Raw genomic sequence first — 22,359 nt, 5'->3', positions numbered from 1 at the left:
TAGCCAGAATATCCTCAAGGACCTATTGATGGCATTTTACCATTGTACTGTTGAGAGTGTATTAACTAATGGTCTGTGTGTGGGGGTTGGGAGCTGCACGGTCAGGGAAAAAACAATGCTGTCCAGGGTTGTAAAGACTGCGGAGAGAATAATTGGGTGCACTCTCCCTACCTTGGATCAAATCTATGCTTCCAGGTGCTATAAGAAAGCTGTAGAGATAGCGCAGGATAGTGCACACCTGGGAAATGATCTCTTTCAGCTTCTGCCTTCTGGAAGAAGGTACAGGGTTATAAAGACTAGGCCTAGCCACCTGAGAAACAGTTTCTATCCAAATGCGATTTTGGTTTTAAACACAGTGTAAGGAGACTCTATGGGAGTACAGTGGTACCTCGGGTTACATACACTTCAGGTTACATACGCTTCAGGTTACAAACTCTGCTAACCCAGAAATAGTACTTCGGGTTAAGAACTTTGCTTCAGGATGAGAACAGAAATTGTGTGGCGGCAGCGGGGTGGCGGCGAGAGGCCCCATTAGCTAAAGTGGTGCTTCAGGTTAAGAAGAGTTTCAGGTTAAGAACGGACCTCCGGAATGAATTAAGTACTTAACCCAAAGTACCACTGTATATTGTATTTTAAAAATGGGTTATCAGAGTTTTTAGGGGGCCAGTGTGGTGTAGTGGTTAAGAGCGGTAGTCTCATAATCTGGGGAACCGGGTTCGCGTCTCCGCTCCTCCACATGCAGCTGCTGGGTGACCTTGGGCCAGTCACACTTCCTTGAAGTCTCTCAGCCCCACTCACCTCACAGAGTGTTTGTTGTGGGGGAGGAAGGGAAAGGAGAATGTTAGCTGCTTTGAGACTCCTTAAAGGGAGTGAAAGGCAGGATATCAAATCCAAACTCTTCTTCTTCTTCTTCTAAGCAGGTTGTGATAGCTGGAATAACAGGCTTGTTGACTTTGAATGTCTTATGTATATATATATATTTTCAATTTCGTTGTTCTGTATGGGACAATGACAATAAAGATTATCGTGTTGTATTGTATTGTATTGTATTGTATTGTATTGTATTGTATTGTATTGTATTGTATTGTATCGTAAGTAGGTAAGATCAGCATACTCTTCAGAAGGGAAATAAAATCAACAGTCATGGTCAAATCAATATTCTTTTCTGATGGCGTCCTTCACTAGCATATCCTGAAGTCAGGAACAATTCCACTCCCATCTCCTGGTTCAATACCATCCTCTGCTGAGGTGGGTAGAAAGCACACAGGGACGAACAGCCTTCCTTCATTATCTGAGGAGACAGGGATACTAGCTTATGGCTGAAATCAAAATTGAGTAACCAATATTAGGAGACTTGCTGTTTTTAGCTTGTTTGAGACTTGGAAAGTCGTGCTGAAATCTCACCTTTTCTTCTTCTTCTTCTTCTTCTTCTTCTTCTTCTTCTTCTTCTTCTTCTTCTTCTTCCTATTGTTAAGCTGTTTTTGAGACTTCTGGCTATTCGATGCCCCTAGGTGGGCTACGTAACTGCCGGCTGTCAGTCTTCAAAGCTTATTTTTGCTAACAGCATTCAGGGGGAATTCTGAGAGATTGATTCTGAAGAAGCGGGAGCTTCAGGGAGTCTATCATTAGGCAGACGGTTAGGCTGAAGGTCTCCATGCTGAAGAGGAACTTCCCCATAATAAATCTCTGCGGTTCTCATTAACCAGTACTCTGCTCTGAAAAGAGGGTGGTGGTTAGTATTCTTTCAAGGTTGTAGTAATGGTATATATTGTTGTGACGTGGGGTTTGTGATTTCAGCTCTCTTGACATAATATGCTGGAGACAGTTCTCTAGTAACACATTCTTTATTAAAGCAAACAAGACTGAGACTTGAGGAGGGGAGAGCTACATTTATAGGGACAGGGAACAAGCTAGAAAGGATACATTTTGGAGGGAACAATATCAGGCAATCACAGTCCTGCCTTTTGGAGGAAACCAATAAGACAGAGGATCCAAATACAGCAGCTTAAATGAACCAATAGTAGCTGTACCCTCTGGAACCAGAAGGCAGTTACTTTACCCTAATGCAATACAGACAATAATAATACAGATATAAAATCCTTTGACTCAATACACAACATATATAGCCCTAAAACAAGTTGCGAGGTGGTTACCTGAGAGAATGCGTGTAAGGAGATTTGCTTGGGTATCAAAATGGGCAAAAGCAGAACCTTCACGCCCCTATTTTCCAGGGACAGTCCCAGATTTACACAATCTGTCCCTGTTTCTGATTTGATCCCAGAATGTTCCACTTTTCATCAGAAAAATGTTGGAGGGCATGGAAGTATGTCCCTATTTTCATCGGAGAAATGTTGGCAGGTGTGGAATTATGCAACCCCTGAACCAAGGAGATAAGGAACTATACAACCTTTAAAAGACATCTGAAGGCAGACCTGTTTAGGGAAGTTTTTTTAAAAAAAAATGTTTAATGTTTTATTATATTTCATACATGTCGGGAACGGCCCAGAGTGGTTGGGACAACCCAGTATGATGGGCAGGGTATAAATAATATAATTATTAAATAATTATTATTAAATAGGACTTCCCTATTTTAATCATAGAAATGTTGGAGGCCTTCTTAATGGTGGCACCCCACTTTGGATCCGCCCCTCCCTCCTTTCTGAGTTATGACTAGCTCTGATGTTAATCTGTTTTCAGCCACAAGTGTAGATTTGCCATGTTTGCTGGAACTGATGGAAGTTGTAGTTCAGTAACATCCTATAGGCCAGGGGTCAGCAAACTTTTTCAGCAGGGGGCCAGTCCACTATCCCTCAGATCTTGTGGGGGGCCAGACTATATTTTTTGGGGGGGAATGAACGAATTCCTATGCCTCACAAATAACCCAGAGATGCATTTTAAATAAAAGCACACATTCTACTCATGTAAAAACACCAGGTAGGCCGCACAGATAACCCAGAGATACATTTTAAATAAAAGGGCATATTCTACTCATGTAAAAACACCAGGCAGGCCCCACAGATAACCCAGAAATGCATTTTAAATAAAAGGGCATAAAGATTTAGAAGGCGATTGGGCTGGATCCGGCCCCCGAGCCTTAGTTTGCCCCAGTGGCGTAGCGTGGGTTGTCAGCACCCGGGGCAAGGCAAGTAATTTGCGCCCCCTAACCCGTGAATTTGCGCACCCTAACCCTAACCCCCAGATGTTGCGCCCGGTGCGGCCGCCCCCCCCTGCACCCCCCACGCTACGCCACTGGTTTGCCCACCCATGCTATAGACCAAATATTCCCACACTGGGCTAAAAGTGATGACATAATCATCTCAAAGCAATTTGAATGAACAATTCAACTTTAATACAGTTCCTAAAGATGGAGTTTTGTGGTTAAAACAAAAGCACCAAGCACATTAAAAAAACCAATTCTGATTATTCAAATCAGTACTAGGAATGTTAAAGCAAAGCTATTTTTTTTTTTTAACGAAGTGAGGTTTTTCTGCAAGCTTTTCAGAATTCTTTGGGTGTATTTGGCACTGATATGTGTTGAATCTGGTCAGCTGTGAAAACAGACGGTAGTCAAAATTCTTTTTCTAACAAAAATGCTCTTTTCCAGTCGCGTTATGCCAGTCGCGTTATGATGTGCCAGGGTCTGAAGTTGGCAGCCCGTCCAAATTCCAGCTGAGTTGCACAAAGCATGATGCAGCGGGATCTCCAGGTACGTAAGCCGACTTAACATTCAGTTGCAAAATTGCTCATTATTTGTATAAAGCTACAGTTGCCTGTAAAGCAGGTCTATTAATCTGTCTCTGTTTTGTGATGTGAAAGATGAAAATCTGGGAAATGTATCAGCACTGCAGCTCAACCTAGACTCTAGATTCCATAACAATACTACCAGCCATCACATACCCTCCAACATTTCTCTGATGAAAATAGGGATGTCCTGTTCAACAACAACACTATTTATACCCCGCACATCTGGTTGGGTTTCCCCAGCCTCTCTGGGCAGCTTCCAACAGAATATTAAAATACAATAACCTATTAAACATTAAAAGCTTCCCTAAACAGGGCTGCCTTCAGATGTCTTCTAAAAGTCTGGTAGTTGTTTTTCTCTTTGACATCTGGTGGGAGGACGTTCCACAGGGCGGGTGCCACTACCGAGAAGGCCCTCTGCCTGGTTAATAAAACATTTAAAAAACCTTCCCTATACAGAGCTGCCTTCAGATGGCTCAGGAATCTGATAACTCCATTGCCTCCAACGTTTCTTGGGTGAAAATGGGAAAAGTGGGACATTCCAGGATCAAATCAGAAACTAGGGCTGCTCCTCTAAATCCGGAACTGTCCCCGGAAAATCGGGACACTTGGAGGGTCTGCCATCAATCTGGCAGGTCTCTCCACAAACAAGTGAGATAAAACAAGGATGGCATGCTTCTTCCAGCAATAGAGCCTTACTCATGAGAACGGAGTCTGAAGCACTGGAGAACATCTTTGTGCCTTGTTGACGTGCAGTTGCCCCAACTCTACTGCTATCCCACCAAGCCAAGCTCTGCTGGAGGCAGGGGGCTTCACCCTTTACCCACATGGTGGTGGCCGTGGTGGAGAGCTCTATGTTATGGATATGTAGACATGCCCCCGACTGATGTGCACAGTCTCCATTGCTATTTTTATCACGGCCTGCCAATTGTATGAACACCACCTCCAAAGTAGGAGGCTGTGTTGTTCCACAACGGAAATACTGTTCCAGGAGGACAAGATGACCAACTGACTGGCTTTTCTTCACCTTTTGTAATCATCATCCTCATCAATAGTAGAGAAGTCATGTGCTAGCAGTGTAAGCCTTGGCAACAGTGAGTTGAGATCCCTAAGCTGAACCAAGCTGACATTCATTCTTAGGTCTCAACGGCTGAAAAGACATCTGTGTGTGCTTTTAATAACGGAACACCATACATCATATAATCGCAATAGTTCTGCAGTTTCAAGCAGACCTACTGTATATCTATTTAAAGTGAATCACAGTCAAATATATGAAGAAGTTTCAGCCAACCGTTTTCCTTTTATGTACGCTGCTTAGAAATGTGATTAAGCAATATAAAGGTAAAGGGACCCCTGACCATTATCGGACGACTCTGGGGTTACGGCGCTCATCTCGTTTTATTGGCCGAGGGAGCCGGCGTACAGCTTCCAGGTCATGTGGCCAGCATGACTAAGCAGCTTCTGGTGAACCAGAGCAGCGCACAGAAATGCCGTTTACCTTCCTGCCGGAGCGGTACCTATTTATCTACTTGCACTTTGACATGCTTTCGAACTGCTAGGTTGGCAGGAGTAGGGACCGAGCAACGGGAGCTCACTCCATTGTGGGGATTCGAACCGCCAACCTTCTGATCGGCAAGCCCTAGGCTCTGTGGTTTAACCCACAGCGCCACCCGCATCCCACTAAGCAATATAGGAATGACTAAAATGAAAGAACTAATATCTATATTACTGTGGCCAGAGTGCTATTGTCCCTGCGGCAGAATTTTTCCTGTTTGCATTAAATCATCTCGCAATTCCCCCTGCCCAGTCTCTCATTTGATTTATATTTGAATGACTTATATATTGCAGGCATTGCACAAAAACAGGGAAAATCCAGATGATGTGATGCACAAAACAGGACTCTGAGATCTGACCTGTTTAAGGTCATCCTCATATGCTCAGATAACATTGTAGTTCAAGCAGAAGAAACTACACTGCAGATTCACTTTTGTTTTGAATGCAGATCGCAGGTAGTCTCTAAATTTTTCCTCGTCTCACTGGGATGTGTTATACTTTAGGATTTTTAAAAATCCATTTGTTTCTATAGTATACTCCCGACAACCATAGGTATGTACTGAAGACTAATGATGTCAGAGGTGGCACTTCCTTTTTGCCCTCATAACCTCTATTCAGATTCCTAAAACTCAGAGTGCATCCCTTTATGAAAAATACACTGCTTTATTCAGCTTACTCACTAGGGAATTCTATGTTACCCTTTCACTCTCTTTCTCCTCTTTGGATAAAGGGTGGTATATCAACTGAAGAAACAATAATAACAAATACATGACAAATCAGGACGACCTGACTTTTAGAAAACATCTGAAGGCTCAGGGAAGTTTTCTAACATTTTATTATGATGTTCTACAGTCTATATGTTGGACTATACAACGTAGAGTGGCTTTACTATATGATTTATAATAAAACCATTTATTGGGCGGGTATAGGGCGGTATATAAATTCAATAAATGATTTGTTGGAAGCCGCCCAGAGTGGCTGGAGTTACCCAGTCAGATGGGTGGCATATAAATTAACTATTATTATTATTATTATTATTATTAATTATTATGGGGTTTTTCAGTTTTTCAATGCAATGAGATTCATTCATTTTTTTGTAATATTGTTGCTGTTGTTGTTGTGAGATTTATTCATTTACTTACAATGCTGATGTTGAGATTTATTTATTTATTTAGAATGCTATTGTGAAATTTATTCATTCACAATGTTGTTGAAGATGAAATTTATTCATCTATTTAGAATATTGTTGTTGTGAGGTTTATTCATTTATTTACAATGTTGCTGTTGATGATATTCATTTATTTAGAATATTGTTGTTGTTGTGAGATTTATTCATTTATTTACAATGTTGCTGTCAATGATATTCATTCATTTAGAATATTGTTGTTGTTGTGAGATTTATTCATTTATTTACAATGTTGCTGTTGATGATATTCATTCATTTATTTAGAATACTGTTGTTGTTGTGAGATTTATTCATTTATTTACAATGTTGTTGATTATGAGATTTATTCATTTATTTAGAATATTGTTGTTGTGAGGTTTATTCATGTATTTACAATGTTGATGATGATGATATTTATTCATTTACTTAGAATGTTGTTTTTGTTGTGAGATTTATTCATTTATTTACAATGTTGTTGTTACTGTTATCATTATCATCCAAAGTTTGCTCCCCATCCAGCAGAAGAACTTCCACCCATCCTCTTCCTCCCACCCCGGCCAACAACTCAGGAGCGGCGGCCTCGCCTCTCCATCTCTTTGCCGCCTCTTTCCCCATGACAGCCCGGGCGAGAGTCAGGCTCGACCAGCCCGGCCGGTATTTAAGCAGCGTAGGCCGCGGGCCGCGCCACTAACCGGGCCGCGCTGAACAGCGGCGAGAAGCAGCAGAGCAGCCGCCGCCACTCAGTCCCCTCCTCCTCCTTCTCCTCAGGCCGGCGGGGAAGAAGGAACAGGAAAGGGAGGGCGAGGAGGAAGGACGGGCCTCTCTCCGCCGCCGCCGCCGCTGCTTCCCTGGCCCGGCGGCCGAGTTCTTTCCCCTCACGCCGCCCGCTCTCTCACCGCCTCGCCCCCCTGCTGCCATGTTGGATCGCTCGGCCCGAGCCGGGGCGAAGCGGGGCGTTTGAGGGGGGAAGGAGTGAAGCGAGAGACCGAGGAGGAGGAGGAAGGGCTCCGGCCTAGAGCTCGCCCAGCCCCCTCAGCGCCCTCTCCGGTCGCCGCCCCGATGCTGCCGCCGCCGCCGCCGCTGCCGCAGTAGCCAGCGGGGCGGAAGCGGCTGCCGCTGCTAGTCGAGAGCCGGGGGGACGCGGCCGCCGCCGCCACGAGAGCCCGGAGCCCCGAAGCAGAAGCGGCCGGCCGGCATCTCGGAGCGGCGCGATGAGCAACAACCAGCAGCCTCCGCCGCCGCGGCGGATCACCAATGTGGGCTCCATGCTGCTCACCCCGCAGGAGAACGAGAGCCTCTTCGGCTTCCTGGGCAAGAAATGTGTGGTGAGTGAGGAGAGGGCCGGGCCGGTCCGGGCCTGGAAAAAAACACCCCGAAGTGGCCCTTGTTTACCACCACCACCCCGGGCTGGGCGTGGAGGGATGTGTACAAGACGCGTGTGCGTGTGAACGCGGCTTCAGGGAGGGCTTGGGGCTCCAGGACGCTTGGCAAGCAGAGCCTCGTTGACCTCTGAGGGCCTTGCTGTGGGGAAAATATGCCTGCGACTTTGGGGGGGGGGGCTGCTGCATTTGGGTGGGTGGAGAGCAAAGGGTTTAGAATGGGGGGTGGGCCCCATAGACATAGCCAGGATTTATTTTACAGGGGGCAAGTAACCAGAATTTTATGTTTGGGGGGCAGTCAGGTGTTGGGGGGCAGAGAGCAAGGATTTATATTGGAACAAGTAGTCAGGATTTAGGGGGGCAGGTAGCCAGGGCTTGTTGGGGGAGAGCAGGTAGCCAGGGTTTATGGGGGGCATGTAGTCAAGATTTTGTTGGGATAAGTAGTCAGGATTGATGTTGGAACAAGTAGACAGGATTTATGTTTTTTTTTGGGGGGGAGGGCAAGTAGCCAAGGTTTATGCTAGAGGGGGCTGGATACCCACCCACCTGTCATCGTCCTCTGACTCTAGCAGATTTGGAATGAAATGTCTCAACGATTAAATTACTTTCTTTTGAACCCAAGTGCTCAGAAAAATCTGTCCAAATATTTCTACATTTTCTACTTTTAGCTAAGTGTTTCTGTTTGTTTACTTGATTCGGGGGGGGGGGGCAGCTGCTGCCCGGGACCCCCAGCTACTCCCATGGGAATGGCTGCCCCTTTCTTCTCTTGGTCAAGATCGGGGGGGGGGCAGATGCCTTGCTGGTCTTTCTGGGTTTGGGAGAACAGGAACACCGCTTGCCAGGCCTTTCCCACATAACAGCTGCTTGCTTCCTTTTTTCTCAACCTGTCCTGCCCAGCTGTCGGTAGTGGGAAATAAGCAAGGTGTGTGGGGGTGGAGGTGTGTTCCTTTCCTTCCATTTGGGCTAGGCGTTCAGCAGCATTTCCTCTTTTTGGTCCGGTGAGTGGGGGGAATGTGGGGCGCAGGTGAGTACAGCCGCAAGCAACACTGTGCCAGGAAAAATAGTCGGTGCTTTCACTGCCCCGCCTCTCTGTGTTCCCTTCCAGGTGCCCCCTTAGTTGGGTTGCACTTTGGCACTGCTCTGTGTTTGCAGGAGGAAATAGATCTGGCAGGGGACTCCAGGGACACGTCTTTCACAGGTGTACAGTCACAGCACTTCGCTTGTTTTGCACAGGTGTGAGCTGCAATGATACTGCTCGGCTGCTGTTAACTGGTTCCTACTGGTTACTTGCTCTCCCACTTCCTCTATGCTTCTCTCCTGACAGGTATATTTTGAAAAGGGCAGTCCCAGTAATGCTCTGCGGGAGGAGTGTGTCAGTCATAGAGCTGTTGCAACGCTTGGTGGAAAAGTTCAGCAGGTTAGAGCAGGCCTGAATCGGTCTGCCTGGATTGCACCTGTAGGATTTTGTGAACTTTCAGGAAGCAAGGTGGTATGATCTGGGCCAGGCAAAACCAGAATGTACTCTGTTTTGTTTCCCCTTAAACAATAGGCAGACATGGCAGGTGCACCCATGTAGATACACTTCACTGAGGGATCTTTTAAAAAGACTGAAAATCCTTGGTAGATTTCTTTTTTTTTAGTCCTAATTATTAGTATCCTGTAGGTATTTGCAAGCTTAAGAATTCTGACATTTGCTTTTATTGTTAGGGGGCACCCAACATTTTTATTAATACTGTTCAAAGCCTTTGCACTGAAACTTTTTGCTCTTTTTCCAATTTCTTAGACAAAGTAAATTCCAAGAAATACAGTATCATCCTGTTTTTGGCTTGTATTTTATTCTGTGAACTGCCCTGAGATCTTACGATGAAGGGCAGTAATACATCACCATCACCATTATGTAATGTTTGGGCCCATGTCATTGTCTGCATTAATCTATTCTTCTGGGCCATTGTTTTATTTTCTAAAACGTAAATATAAATAGTAAATCTTCTTGTGAGCGAGCTACTAAAGACTTGTTCTGATTTAATTGAGTTGTAATGTAAGCTTACCAGGAGAGAAACAGCACAGATAAAAAATTATAATAACTAGGTATATCACAGCAAGAAGTTAGGGCATTAGAACAGGGATTAACAACCCAGCACTGGATTGTAGAAAACCAACAAAAGTAAGACATGTTAGGGAGAGATACAAGGTCCTGTAAAGATTGCAGTAATTTACTAGCATCTGTGGAAGGCTTTATTTATTTATTTTTTAGCTCTAGAATTACTTGGGTAGATGAGGCACACTACAGATCATTGCCTCCAGCTATGCCTCAGTGAAAACTGGCTTATATTATAGATCTATCTCAAATGTCAGTAGGAATCAGTGAATTCTGACCATACTCTTCCATTATTTCCCTTGCAGTAGAAAGTATTCAGAGTCTGAGGTTATTAGTTATTTCCTGAGACCATTAAGACTAATGGTAGTAAATGTTACTACAAGAGGGGGGGGGACTACAGTTCCCATCATCTCCTCCTATTGGCCGTGCTTGGCTGGGGTTGATGGGAGCTGGAGTCTCAACATTACAGGTTCACCACAATGCCAGTAGTAAGTCACTTTAGGCACCCTTCTTCTGAACTACTGTAATTCTTCTTGCTCTTCCCCTGAGCCCTACCTAATTGTCCACTCCGCCATAGTGACTCTAATGACTTTTGCACACTGGTATTACATAAAGGGCCTCTGCACATAGGCAAAATATAATGCTAAAAGCAAAATGTAATGCCAAAAGAGTGTCAATACTGTCGAAAGGATACTGGCAGTGGCATTATGCTATTCCCTGGGGATGCTGAGACTTGCCAGGGAGGGTGTAAATTCCTCTAGGGTACGTTGAAGTACTATTTACCTTAACTGGGCTGAGTGGCTTAATACCAACTCCCTTGCCAGTTGGTGCAATGCAGGAGAGTCTGCCCCACCCTCAATGTTAATAGTGCCATTAGCAATCTTCCCCTCTTTTTTTTTTTTTTTTTGCACAGTCACTACATTAGGTTGAGGACTAGGCAGCTGAAACAATTGCTAAGATTGAGCAGGCATTTTTCTGACTTTCAAAGTTATAAAATTTGGAACTTTTGGTAAAAGCATGCAGTAATTGTTTCATTAGATTCTAGTGGTAAAAGGATACCTGCAAGGGCTGCAGTGTTTAGCAAACTTAAATCTTGATCTTGGAGTAAACTCCATTGAATCCAGTGGAGCTTACTTCTTAGTTAAGGATAGGGCTGTGCTTTTGATTGTCTAAAAACCATTGCACCGTCTTAAAAAAGTAGCCTGATTTAATCTGTCATATTTCTTAAAGTATCCATTTAATTAAAAAAAAAAATACAAGAAAATAGTGTAGGTGGTAGGCATATGTTAAAAGGACCCGCTCCTTCTCCCTTGGGAAGAAGAGCACAAGCTTCGTGTGCCAAGGGTTTCACATTCATTCCTGGCATCTCCAGGTAGATCTGGGAAAGACTGTTTGAAATCCTGAAAATCACTGCCAGCCTTTCTAGACGGTAAAGGTAAAGGGACCCCTGACCGTTAAGTCCAGTTGCAGATGACTGGGGTTATGGCACTCATCTCGCTTTACAGGCTAAGGGAACCAGCGTTTGTCTGCAGACAGCTTCCAGGTCATATGGCCAGCATGACTTAAGCTGCTTCTGGCGAATCAGAGCAGCGCACAGAAACACCGTTTACCTTCCTGCCAGAGCAGTACCTATTTATCTACTTGCACTTTGATGTGCTAGGTTGGAAGGAGCTGGGACTGAACAACGAGAGCTCACCCTGTCGCGGGGATTCGAACCGCTGACCTGATCAGCAAGCCGCAGTCTCTGTGGTTTAACCCACAGCACCACCAGTAGTACTAGACAGTACTGAGCTAGATTAACTACTGAACTGAATTGGTTTAAGGCAGCTTCAATTGCACACAAAGAAATGCCTCTTCTGGGAATGTGCATGAGTTATCAAAAAGCCCCAAAAGAAAATAAAGAAAATAAAAGCATGCTAAATAAAAAACCACCATGTTATTCATATAGTTTATAAACGATGGAAGTCTTAGTCAATTAGGTGTCAACACTGCAGGAAGCCTGAGTAAAATGTGTTGCTAACTGCAGCGAATAAATATTTAGGCTACCTGAAGACTCCCCACAAACGTGTGAGCAATATTAGAGCAAGTTAGCAGTTTGCTATGAAAATTAGGTGGTATACCCTTATAGTATTATAGGAAGTTGAATGTGTGTCAGATTAGGAGAAAATAAATAAAATACTAGGTGCCAGTTCTTCGGCGCTGCAAACATATTTCAAACTCTAGGCATCTGGGGGGCACAGTATTTGGGACATCCGATTGATGAGGTTGCTAAAATTTTCTTTGAAAGTGATTTATTTGCAGACTTCCCCAGAGTGGCTGGGGAAACCCAGCCAGATGGGCGGGGTATAAATAATAAAATTATAATAATAAAAAATAAAAAATAAAATAATAATAAAATTATTGTTTATATGTTGATGAGAATCTTACAATTCTGAAAAAGACAGAGTGAATTTTCTCTTCACCTTTCCAAGTGCAAATTGTTAGAACTGTAATGCATATGTAACAATAAGTGTATATGCTTGGTGTGCAGGGAAGTCCCAGGCTGGATCTCTGGTTAAAAGGATCAGGGAGAAGGAATGGAAAAGCCCTTTTTTGTGAATCCCTGGAGCTGCTGCTCTTCAGGGTAGGCAGTATTAGTCTACATCAGGCAGTATTAGCCTAGTTTAGATCAGGTGTGGGGAACCTTTGGCCCTCCAGATGTTGAACAACTCCCATCAGCCCCAGCAAGCTAGGTCAATGGCCAGGGATGGGAGCTGTAATTTCCATGTGGAGGGCCAAAGACTGCCCACACCTGGTCTAGATGAACAAGTAGTCTGGCAATATCCTATGTTCCAAATGAGGAATATTACACAGAAATTGCCACTCCATCTTCTGCTTATGTAAGAAATATATATGGAGAAAAAAGACATTAGCCTGTTACTGCAGAAAGGCAGATTGATTCTCAAGCTCAATACTGCAATCTCTGAACACCTTTCACCATTGGGTCCTGCACAAGCTTCAGTCAGATGTCACTATTCCAATTTTGGTTTCATTTTTGTTAACTTGGGGCTCCTCCCATGCTGGTGCTCACACAAAAGCATGCTGCAGATATATTTACAACTATGCAATCAGTTGTATGATTTTCTTGGTTTTATGAAAGCAAAAGCTAGTATCCTAGGTGGCTCACATTCCATTCTTTTCTTTTCTTTTCTTTTAATTTCATTTATTGCTAGCCCAGTACATTGCTATAACCTATGCCATTTTTGTTTCGTAACTGAAACAGTTAAATGAGGCCCTGGTTCAGTATGTCCACTTCAGCAGTTGAAAGGCATCAGAAGGCTTTAGAAAAATATTGATTAGCTCACACTGCAGGTTGAATGAAATACATGTCTGCAGAATATGCATGCAATATGCTAGTTTGTCTAAATGCTCTTCAAAGAAACAGTGTCATACTATATAATACCTTCGTTTATCTAATATTGACAGATCTATCTGTGGCCTCCCCTGAGTCACCTTAATGAACCCTAGTTTCCAGTGGTAGCCAGGATTCATGACTTGCAACATTGTTTTGTAATTATTTTTTTGCATCTGTACTTGTTCCTTTTCCAGATGTTTAACTCTTCACACTTTCACTTTGTTCCTCCCCCTCCCCCTTACTTCTGGCATCCAGCTATGCTGCGGAAATACAATACAGTCAATGATATCAGGATTCTGCTGTTACTGTTCTGTTGACTGGATTGTACTATGGAAAGTTGGTGTTTAAGACACACTTTCAGATAATACAGAAGTAGTAGGCATTGTTCATTCTTAGACGAGGAGGCTGCAGTTAAATTTTTGCCATTCTTTCCCAGTTTGTATTGGACACTCATTGGGGAAGGAAAAAGTGGGATTTGCATTGTCTTCAGTTATGGAATTTTTTTAAACAGTAGCAGCACACAGACCTGAGCACCAGGAAAGGTAGTGTGAGTTCTTGCTAAATACCCATCTCAATTTTCTGCCTACGATTTAGCAGTAGCAGTTGAGCTATACAAGTGCGTATGCGGAATCCCCATTTTCTGTGAGAGGAAGGTGCTTGAATCAGGGTTCATGTGGGATTCATGCATTTTATTAAGTGTGTGCGAAAGTAGCAGCAACTGTTCTGTTTCATCAGACTTTTGTAAGAGCAGCCTTGTGGAATTAAGGGCAGTACTTTCAGAAAACTGAGCACGAACATCATGTGGCCTTGGTGTTAAATAAGCCATTCCAGTAGGATTTTTAAAATACCTTTATGTTCTGGCTTTATGTATAAATTTGTGGTGGTTGTAGCTTAGCAAGGGGTGTCTATTATGTACTCCCTTTCAGTGTTCTCTAGCGTGTGGGTTTGCATTGCTTTCGGCAAGCTTGCCATTTGCCGCCTCCTTCCCCTTCCATACTGTGAATAAAAGAGTGACGAGATGATTTTGTGCTGTTAAAAGATTGAACAGGTTGTCTCGTTTTTCGGAAGCCTAGAGCGAGGGCATGCAACTGCTTTTATTGTCGATCTTCATTTGTTAAAAAAAAGAGTTATAATTTGAAACGTTTTTACCTTGCTCTTTAGCTGAAAAGGCCAGCTTACAGAGATCTTTGGTGAGACCGATATAATCGGCCCAAGGACTAAGATACCAGGAGGCCTGGAAAACTCTTTATTTTGCTGTGTATTGCTTTGGCCCATGATAGGATTGCATTTTGAAATTGTTTGCAATTGGTATTAGTCCTCTGCATATTTTGTATGAGGCTTCCTGACAAAGGGCACTTGTGAACAACAAAGCTGGGGTATAGCTTCCCCTAGCACCCTGAAGGATTGGCCTGCAGGACAGCATTGTCTTGAGTATGGACAGTACAGGATTGTATGCAAAGCAGCTTCAAAACTTCATTGGGTTAATAATGCAACAATTTTTTTTTTTAAAAGAAAACAACAAAAAAGAAATACCCTTTGTAAAACATGATTTGTTTAGAAAAGAAGGAAAGGAAACTGTCTGTGCTAGGTTTGGAATACCTGTCTGTTGATCAGTTAAACAATTGTGTTTGTCACAACTGGAAGCCACAATCTATTTCTCTCCTCCTCCCCCCCTTCCTCCCCCTGCCCCCAGCAGTTGCCTACAATCCTGCCAGTGTGGTTTTCTTCTCCCAAAGGTGAGAAAGTTAAAAGCTTTAAAGATGAATACTGGAAGTTGGGTGTAGGGTTCTGGAATAACTGCAAAGGGTCAAAGACTCCTCTGTCCTGTGTCTGTGGTCCTGATTGTCTACCAGTTTGATCATGGCCTGGCAATTCTGTAAAGCTTTTATGCAAAGCCTTTATGTAAGTGGTAGCCCTGGTCTCTGTTTGACTTAAAAGCAAAGCTGGGAATAAGACTTGTAATAAACCAGACATAGAATGGACTTGTTGTTTACAGTACTGCTTGTTTTTACTTTTGCAAAATTTTGCTGCTACGTTTTTCTTCGAGTTCTTAAAATAATAAACTACTGTAGTCACTGTCTTGTGTATAGTTTGCTACATTGATTTGCCTAAAATTGCAAAGTTTAAAATAGCCGATTACAGTTATTTAGAGTAACTTTATTGCATCACGATGAAGTGGATTTTTCTGTAAGCAAAGATGATGCATCTCAAGGTCTATCCCACCTTTTCTTGTCTTGTTTTTTGGTTAAATCTATTGCCCTTTTGTGTGTTCTGCTATACTGTACAGCATTTGTAGCAGCCAGGTTCAGCTTGATGTAAATCATGAGCAATCTATGAGGAGGAGGAGATCTTGTAGAACTCCAACAATTCTAAATTCACTTACCAGCAGGGATCCACGAGTTTTGCCTATTCGCAATAGTGAAGACAAAAGTTTCTGGATTCCATGACCTTGCCCCCCTTCCTTTACTACAGACCTATTCATTTCTACTTGGAAGTGAATAACAATACGTAGTTGTGCTGTCCTTGTAGGGCCTCAGATATTCAGCAGAACCCTGCTTGTGCCCAGCCTCTCTAGCTGGGGAAGGTAGCAAGGACTCTTTGGGGCAACATAGTGCTCTGAGTACCTTGACTGCCACAGCCTGGTTCCATCCATTCACTTTGGAGCTAGATAGAGATTAGGCTTTTGGGAGCAGTGGAGTGCAAACACATGCATTGAAACACCTGCTGTCACCCACTGCCCAGATAATCAGCTCCAGCAGAGATGGGTGTGACTCTTCCCCCTAGTTGCATTGAGTTTTAGAGCCATCCTCAACTCAACACTGACTGTGGGGGTTGTGTTTGTCCCTGCCGATAGATTTAGTGACTAGAACCATACATTATTTTGAATATGGTGTTGCATGATTTGATTAAAGGAATTACAATACTGACAACTCTATTTTCAATCCCTTTCCTACTAATCCTTGACGTGGCATTCACCGCTTTCCACAGCCGCTACATATTACATTGCATTATCTGCCACAACCCCAAGATCCTTTCTGTCAAGTCAGCACCGCCTGAGAGCCCATCAACGTATGTGTGTGTTAGAATTTATTTTTGCCTGAAAGGTTGCACCACTTAATGCATGCTTACATTGAACCACTTTTGACCATTTATCCATTTTGGAGAGATCCGTTGGGAGCTTTTTGCTTTTACCAATCGATACAGTAGGCAGTCCTCCATGGGCTGAATGCCAGAGGTAGATGGTGACAGAGATAAAAGTGTGTGGAACTATAGATGTGGCCCTTAAACTTGTACTGTGGACTGTGTCTCAGCTATGCAAAAGTAGTGGTCCTTCCCCCCCCCCCTTTACTTAAACGCATCTCTCCATTCTCCTATACAGGCAAGCAAGAAGCATGATCACAGTTCAGGAACCTCTTCCATTCATTTAAAAGCGCTTGAGGATAGATAATGTGGAGCAGGGCTGTTGAGAGGCATGACCTGAAAAGAGTCCCAAGGGGCAGATAGAGAGGCCTGGTGAACGGGAAGAACCTCAGCTTGAGGTTCTTCTACGTGCTGGGGTATGATTGTGTTTCAGTATGTAAGGAATGGGGAGTACATTTGAAATATTTCTGAATTGGAGCATAGCTCATGAAAAATATTAATTTGGGAGAGTCTCAACATATTTTTAATCTAAGCTTTGGTCCACTCATTGATCCAAATCAATTTGAAATTGCTTGCTGATGTTTTCAAGGTCAGAAAGATGTATTGCTGCAGAAACGGAGGATCTGCAATGCCTGTTCTGTGGTTAAAATTGCAAGGGCCAGAATCATCCTGTAGTATTGTGGCTTTGGGTGAAATACCACAAATTAACTTCCTTTTTCTTTGCAGCTTGGCAATAGCCTGTACTCATGGTGTGTGTGACTTTGCCACTTGGAGTGATTACTTCTGCTTTATCTACATACAAGGAACTTCCTTGGGCTTTAAGAGGAAGAAGGTTGTGGTCTGCAGGAATTGGTTTGCTGGTTTCTGTAACCTCAGCCACAACCTCTTCCTGAAGGGTGCGGGGAGGTGAAAAACTTACCAGAGTTGCCATTCCTCCCCCCCCACTTGGACATCGCATCCAAGACCCAGCATGGGGGTAGCGGGAAATCTAGAGAAGTTCTTCAAATAATGGTGTATTCTAGTTCACTTTAAAATTCAGTAGGATCACGTTTTTGTTTTGCACACAACGAGGTTTTATGACAAAAGTCTTATCCAGCTGTGCTAGCTAAAGTCCTGTAACTGGAAATGTTGATGAGCCTGTATACATGTAGATAATGTGAAATGCCAGCTGTCCATATGATTTTGTATTTCTTTAACACCTATTCTGTTGAACAAGTCTCTCTAAGACTAAATTGGTCAAATGATGACTAATATTTTTAATTGTTAGGAAATGTAAGATGCTATTTTTTAATTGCTAGGAAATGCCATACCCCAAAGCCCTGTCAAACTAGTGGTAGTTGCAACCCCAAGTGAAGATCAGCCACAAGACCATTCTCCCACTACAAAAAATATGATAAATTTATTTTTGAATCGCTATAAACTTCATAAACCACTTTGAAGAAAGTTGGGACTTTATATAAAATTAGCCATACTAAGACTTGTATATCTTCATAAAGGTGTTAATTTGCTTAGTCTTTAATTCTTAAGGCTGAAAAGGCTTTTGATTGGATAGAGAAATTATACTACACCCATAAAAGACTTTCATTTATCAGTCACTGCTGAATATTTCCAGTCCTTGATCAAATATAATGTAATGATATGCATATTAATTTTTTTAAAGTGCTAGAAACAAATGTCCTGAGTCACTACTTGTTTTTGCTGTCTTTATTGAACCGCTAGCTTTTTATTATACAACACCTAAATGATATAAAGAGCAGAATATTGATTATTTGATTCTATCAAATGCAGAGGTAGCCAATGCCTCCAGATACTGGAACTGCAACTTCCATCAGCCCCATGCAGGTATGGGCAGGGGTGGGGGGTTTATAATCCAACAACATATGGAAGACGCCATGTTGAGTACCTCTGGTTTAGGTGGTCCAAATTGGTAGACACTGTGGAGTTAATATATTTTCAGACTTGTGCCTTTCAAAGTCAGTTAGGTCTTTCTAATACAGTATAAATAGCATCGGGTAGTTTTTGTCAAAACGTTTGTCAAAATACATTATTTTATGGCTTAACTGCCTTTCTTTAAGATACAGAAATATTTCCAACACAACACAGCACCTCGCTGATGCAAAGGTAGGAGTGCCCCTGTTTCCTGCAGGGTTTCCTCTAGTTATAACCCCTAGCAACACAGCTTACACAATTCTGGCTTCCTGATCCACAGAGAGTGGCTTTTCATGAAGTGCTGCAGCAGCGAGGAGGAGACAGAATAACCCTGTTACATGAAGAGAGCTTTCGTTTGCACTTTTTAAGATTTAAATCAATACATCTTGCTAGTTTACCAGGTGGCAACTGCTTTTCTATTAAAACAATGGTCAAAAGGATTCAAGAACTATCTTGTTCAAGTTAACTAGGTTCTAACCCAAAGTACAAGAATGATGGGGAGGGGATTGGCAGATGGGCCACCTCTACATCCTTATGTTTGGGGTCACTTCTTCTGCGGCCACAGGTGGGGTGTGCATTGCTCCCCTGGCAGTCGTCCATTTCATCCACTGCTCCACAAATGCTCGCCCCATCCCAGAGGTCACCTGTGGGCAAGTCCACCCCTCTGTGACCTGGGCCTGAGCAGGGTGAGCTCTACCTGTCTCTGCCTAGAGCACTATCTGAAGGCATCTTGAGGGCATTCCTCTGTGAAACAACTCCCAGGAATGCTTGTGGGTGGAATTGCAGGTATTGTTGCACTGCTTATATAAGGAATTGGCCTCGCAGCAGTAGCAGCATTGGGTGAGATGGAAGGTTCCTCAAGCAATAAGTGTGGCTACCCTCCAATGAATGTAAGATAGTTAATTTGAGCTTCTGAGGAATGTCTTTTTAGAATGGCAATCCCCTCACTCCCAATTTTATCTCTGTACTAGACATTATTTTCTTCTGTTTAATTTTAAGCTGTTAGGTTAGTGTATCTGTATTGTTTTATACAACATTGTGTGGCTAGGTGGGCTTTTTGGTATTAATAGCATTTCAATTATTTCTTGTTGTCTCTATTTTTATTATTTTTTAACCATTACACTTGTTCATTTGATGTGCTTTGGACTGCTTCGGCCACAATTTTGCAGAAAAGCGACGTACAAATTATGCCGGCTGCTTTGAAGTGCTGCATTAGAATCCATCTCTTAGAGTAGATCATTCAAAGGACCATGAATCTTTCAATATTAGGAAAGGATTGTCATTTAAGCAATGTTAGCAATAACCAACTTTGTATTAGGTAGTTGGAACTTGCAAGATACCTGTTCTTAAAGGCTGCCTTGGATTCATGTTGGCTGTTCTGAATAAATCTCATGTTGGCTGTTCTGAATAAATCTCAAATTCTGCCAGTCGTGTCTAGACTTCAATGAACCTTGAAAGGAGAGAGTGCAAATAGCATATGCTATCCAGTCTTGCAGAACCAGAGTTGCAATGAAGTCTGTAAACTGCAGTGTAGGCAAATGTTTGATATTTGCAGAAGGGTTATAAAAGTCCAGTTATCTGATCATCCCCTGCACCTGAGAAATTAGTCCCTGGTGCTGGGAGCAGGTTTTTTCCACCCTTCAGCACTACTGTTTTTGGGACCGGCTGCCACCATCCACTTCCACAGCTTCGTTTCCTTAGTTACTAATCGTAACTAAGCAACTACTTGGTGGTGGAAGGGCTCTCAAGTCCAAGGTTATAATCTCCAGCTAGGGTGGAGCCCTGACTTTAAGCCAGAGCTTTCAAAACTTTTTATGTTGGTGACACACTTTTTAGGCATGCATCGTTTCATGACACAGTAATTCAGTTTTACTAGCAAACCAGAGGTTAAACTAACCCCTCTCCAGCCCCAGGAGGCATGCGGGGACTATTTGTGTGACACACCTACACACTGCAGCTGACACACTAACCTGTCGCAACACAGTTTGAAAAGCTCTGCTCTGTGGGGAGAGAGAAGGAAGAAAGAAAAGAACAATTAGGATGCTAGCAAAGCATTTCCCCTTACTGTTGCTCTCAGGTGTGTCCCCTTGTTCTTCGTTGGCTTCCAAATGTTGAAGATATTTTTGTGCCCCTGATAATGAATATACCGTATATATTTTTTAAACCCCACAAAAATAGATTTATTGTCTTAAGGGCTTGTAGCTCTTTGTTATGGTGTATTCTGATCTTTCATTTTTATTGTTGTTGTGTTGTTCCGTACAGAACTTTGTAAAATTTTATTTTCGGTAGTTTCTTGGTACCTTGTACGGTGTACAGATAAAAGTAGTTCAACATGCAACTGGTCAAAATAATAAAAAGTTTAGGGGAAACGGGTTTCAGAAGCTCATAAGAAAAGTCACTTCTGTACTGTATTATCTAACTTAACTTACATCCCTATAGCCAGCAAATGAGAAGCTCGATATTATCACATTTGCTATTTTTTACTTCCTTTGAGCGTGTGATGGTTATAAAACTAATGCAGCTTCCAGTTTTAAATGCATTACTGAATAATGGAGTCTGAACCATTGTTCCCAAGTTCTTTTTTACTCTTCCACAAAATACTTGGTTCACCGTCCTAAGGACTATGGAGGAACTTGATAACTTGCTGTCTAAACAAGAATTTCTTTTGTTGAATATTCTTGTTCAGTGTTGGACTATTCATCGTTGAATGAATTAAATCCTGTGTGTGCTAAGTTTCTGTGAAACCTTGCTACCCAGTAGTAGCAATCCAAGTGGGATTTTATAGTGCCTTTGAACAAAGGTTGGCGCTCTACTATTGACAGGACTGTATCTGTTTAAAATATTTCTCAGGCAAAAGCAGCATCCTTGCTGTATTTTTTATAGGTGATATTTGGTTAGATTTCCAGCAGTGCTAACCAGAACAAGCACCATTTTTAATGAAGCTCTACACAGCTTCATAAACAATTACATGTTTGTACATATGAAGGTCGCATGATGATGATGAGCTCTCAAGTCTTAACAAAAGTTTTCTTTTTTTTTAGACAATGTCTTCTGCAATTGTTCAGATTTATGCAGCAGATCGCAATGCTATGTGGTCGAAGAAGTGCTGCGGTGTAGCTTGCCTTGTAAAAGACAATCCACAAAGGTCTTATTTTATCAGAATATATGATATTAAGGTGAGATTCTCTTCCTTTTGCCATCTCTAAGATATGCTTGTGCTTGTCTTAATTTGTCCAAATGTGTTGAATAGCATGCCTCTGATTTATGTATTAACGAATTGTTAAACTGTAGAAACAGAAATGAGTGTGTGATATGTTTCAGCTTTGTGGTGCATGTTGGTCACACTTCAAAAGTAGGAACACATGGGTCTAAAGAAATAAATGTACTTGGGAGGAGAACCATGTGGAAAGCCAGAGCTTTGCTTCCTGATCTTGCTGCAGAAGCTCTCGTAGCTCAATTAGCAAGCTGTTGAACTGTAGCCTGACAGTTTGGCAACAAGAACTGCAGAATAAAAGGTCAATCTGAAAATTAATATTTTAATGTATAGAACAACTTAAGCATATATCTAAATCCATGATATATAAATGATGGGAAAGTGCAGGTAGCCAAGAAGCAATGCAACTTGATGGCTTTGTCCTCAGCATAGTGTTGGCTCTTTGCTTTTCAAGAAGATGGCATGGAGTCCTCTCCTAAGAATATCTTGGATGTAGTCAACTGATAGGAAGCAGAAAGTTTGCCAGCATGCAGAAGTCATTTAAGTATGTGTCTGCAGTCACTTTTCTCAGTGTCTTTTTCCCCCCCTTCCATTTTTCTTTAGGATGGAAAACAATTGTGGGAACAAGAATTGTATAATAATTTTGTATATAATAGTCCTAGACCATATTTTCATACCTTTGCTGGAGACGTAAGTATTTTGCTGTATTTTGCATAGTTATCTCTATAACATTAAAAGGAATTT

The 22,359-nt window shown here is 42.4% G+C and overlaps 1 protein-coding gene across 2 annotated transcripts in view; it reads left to right on the top strand.

The window, feature by feature from the left end:
* The first annotated feature begins 7,020 nt into the window (after window positions 1–7,020).
* Window positions 7,021–22,359, top strand: part of WASL (WASP like actin nucleation promoting factor) — a 34,326-nt gene continuing 18,987 nt past the window's right edge. For both annotated transcript variants that reach the window (XM_083699332.1, XM_083699331.1), the window contains exons 1-3: window positions 7,021–7,785; window positions 21,443–21,577; window positions 22,219–22,305. In XM_083699332.1, coding sequence (XP_083555458.1) covers window positions 7,672–7,785; window positions 21,443–21,577; window positions 22,219–22,305 — 336 coding nt within the window. In that variant the 5' untranslated portion in view covers window positions 7,021–7,671. The remainder of the gene's footprint in view (window positions 7,786–21,442; window positions 21,578–22,218; window positions 22,306–22,359) is intronic.

The sequence above is a fragment of the Podarcis gaigeae genome, assembly GCF_964106915.1.
Source record: "Podarcis gaigeae genome assembly, chromosome: 10".
Lineage (NCBI taxonomy): Eukaryota > Metazoa > Chordata > Lepidosauria > Squamata > Lacertidae > Podarcis > Podarcis gaigeae.
The sequence above is the reverse complement of the archived record's forward strand: the minus strand, read 5'-3'. Positions and strand labels throughout refer to the sequence as shown.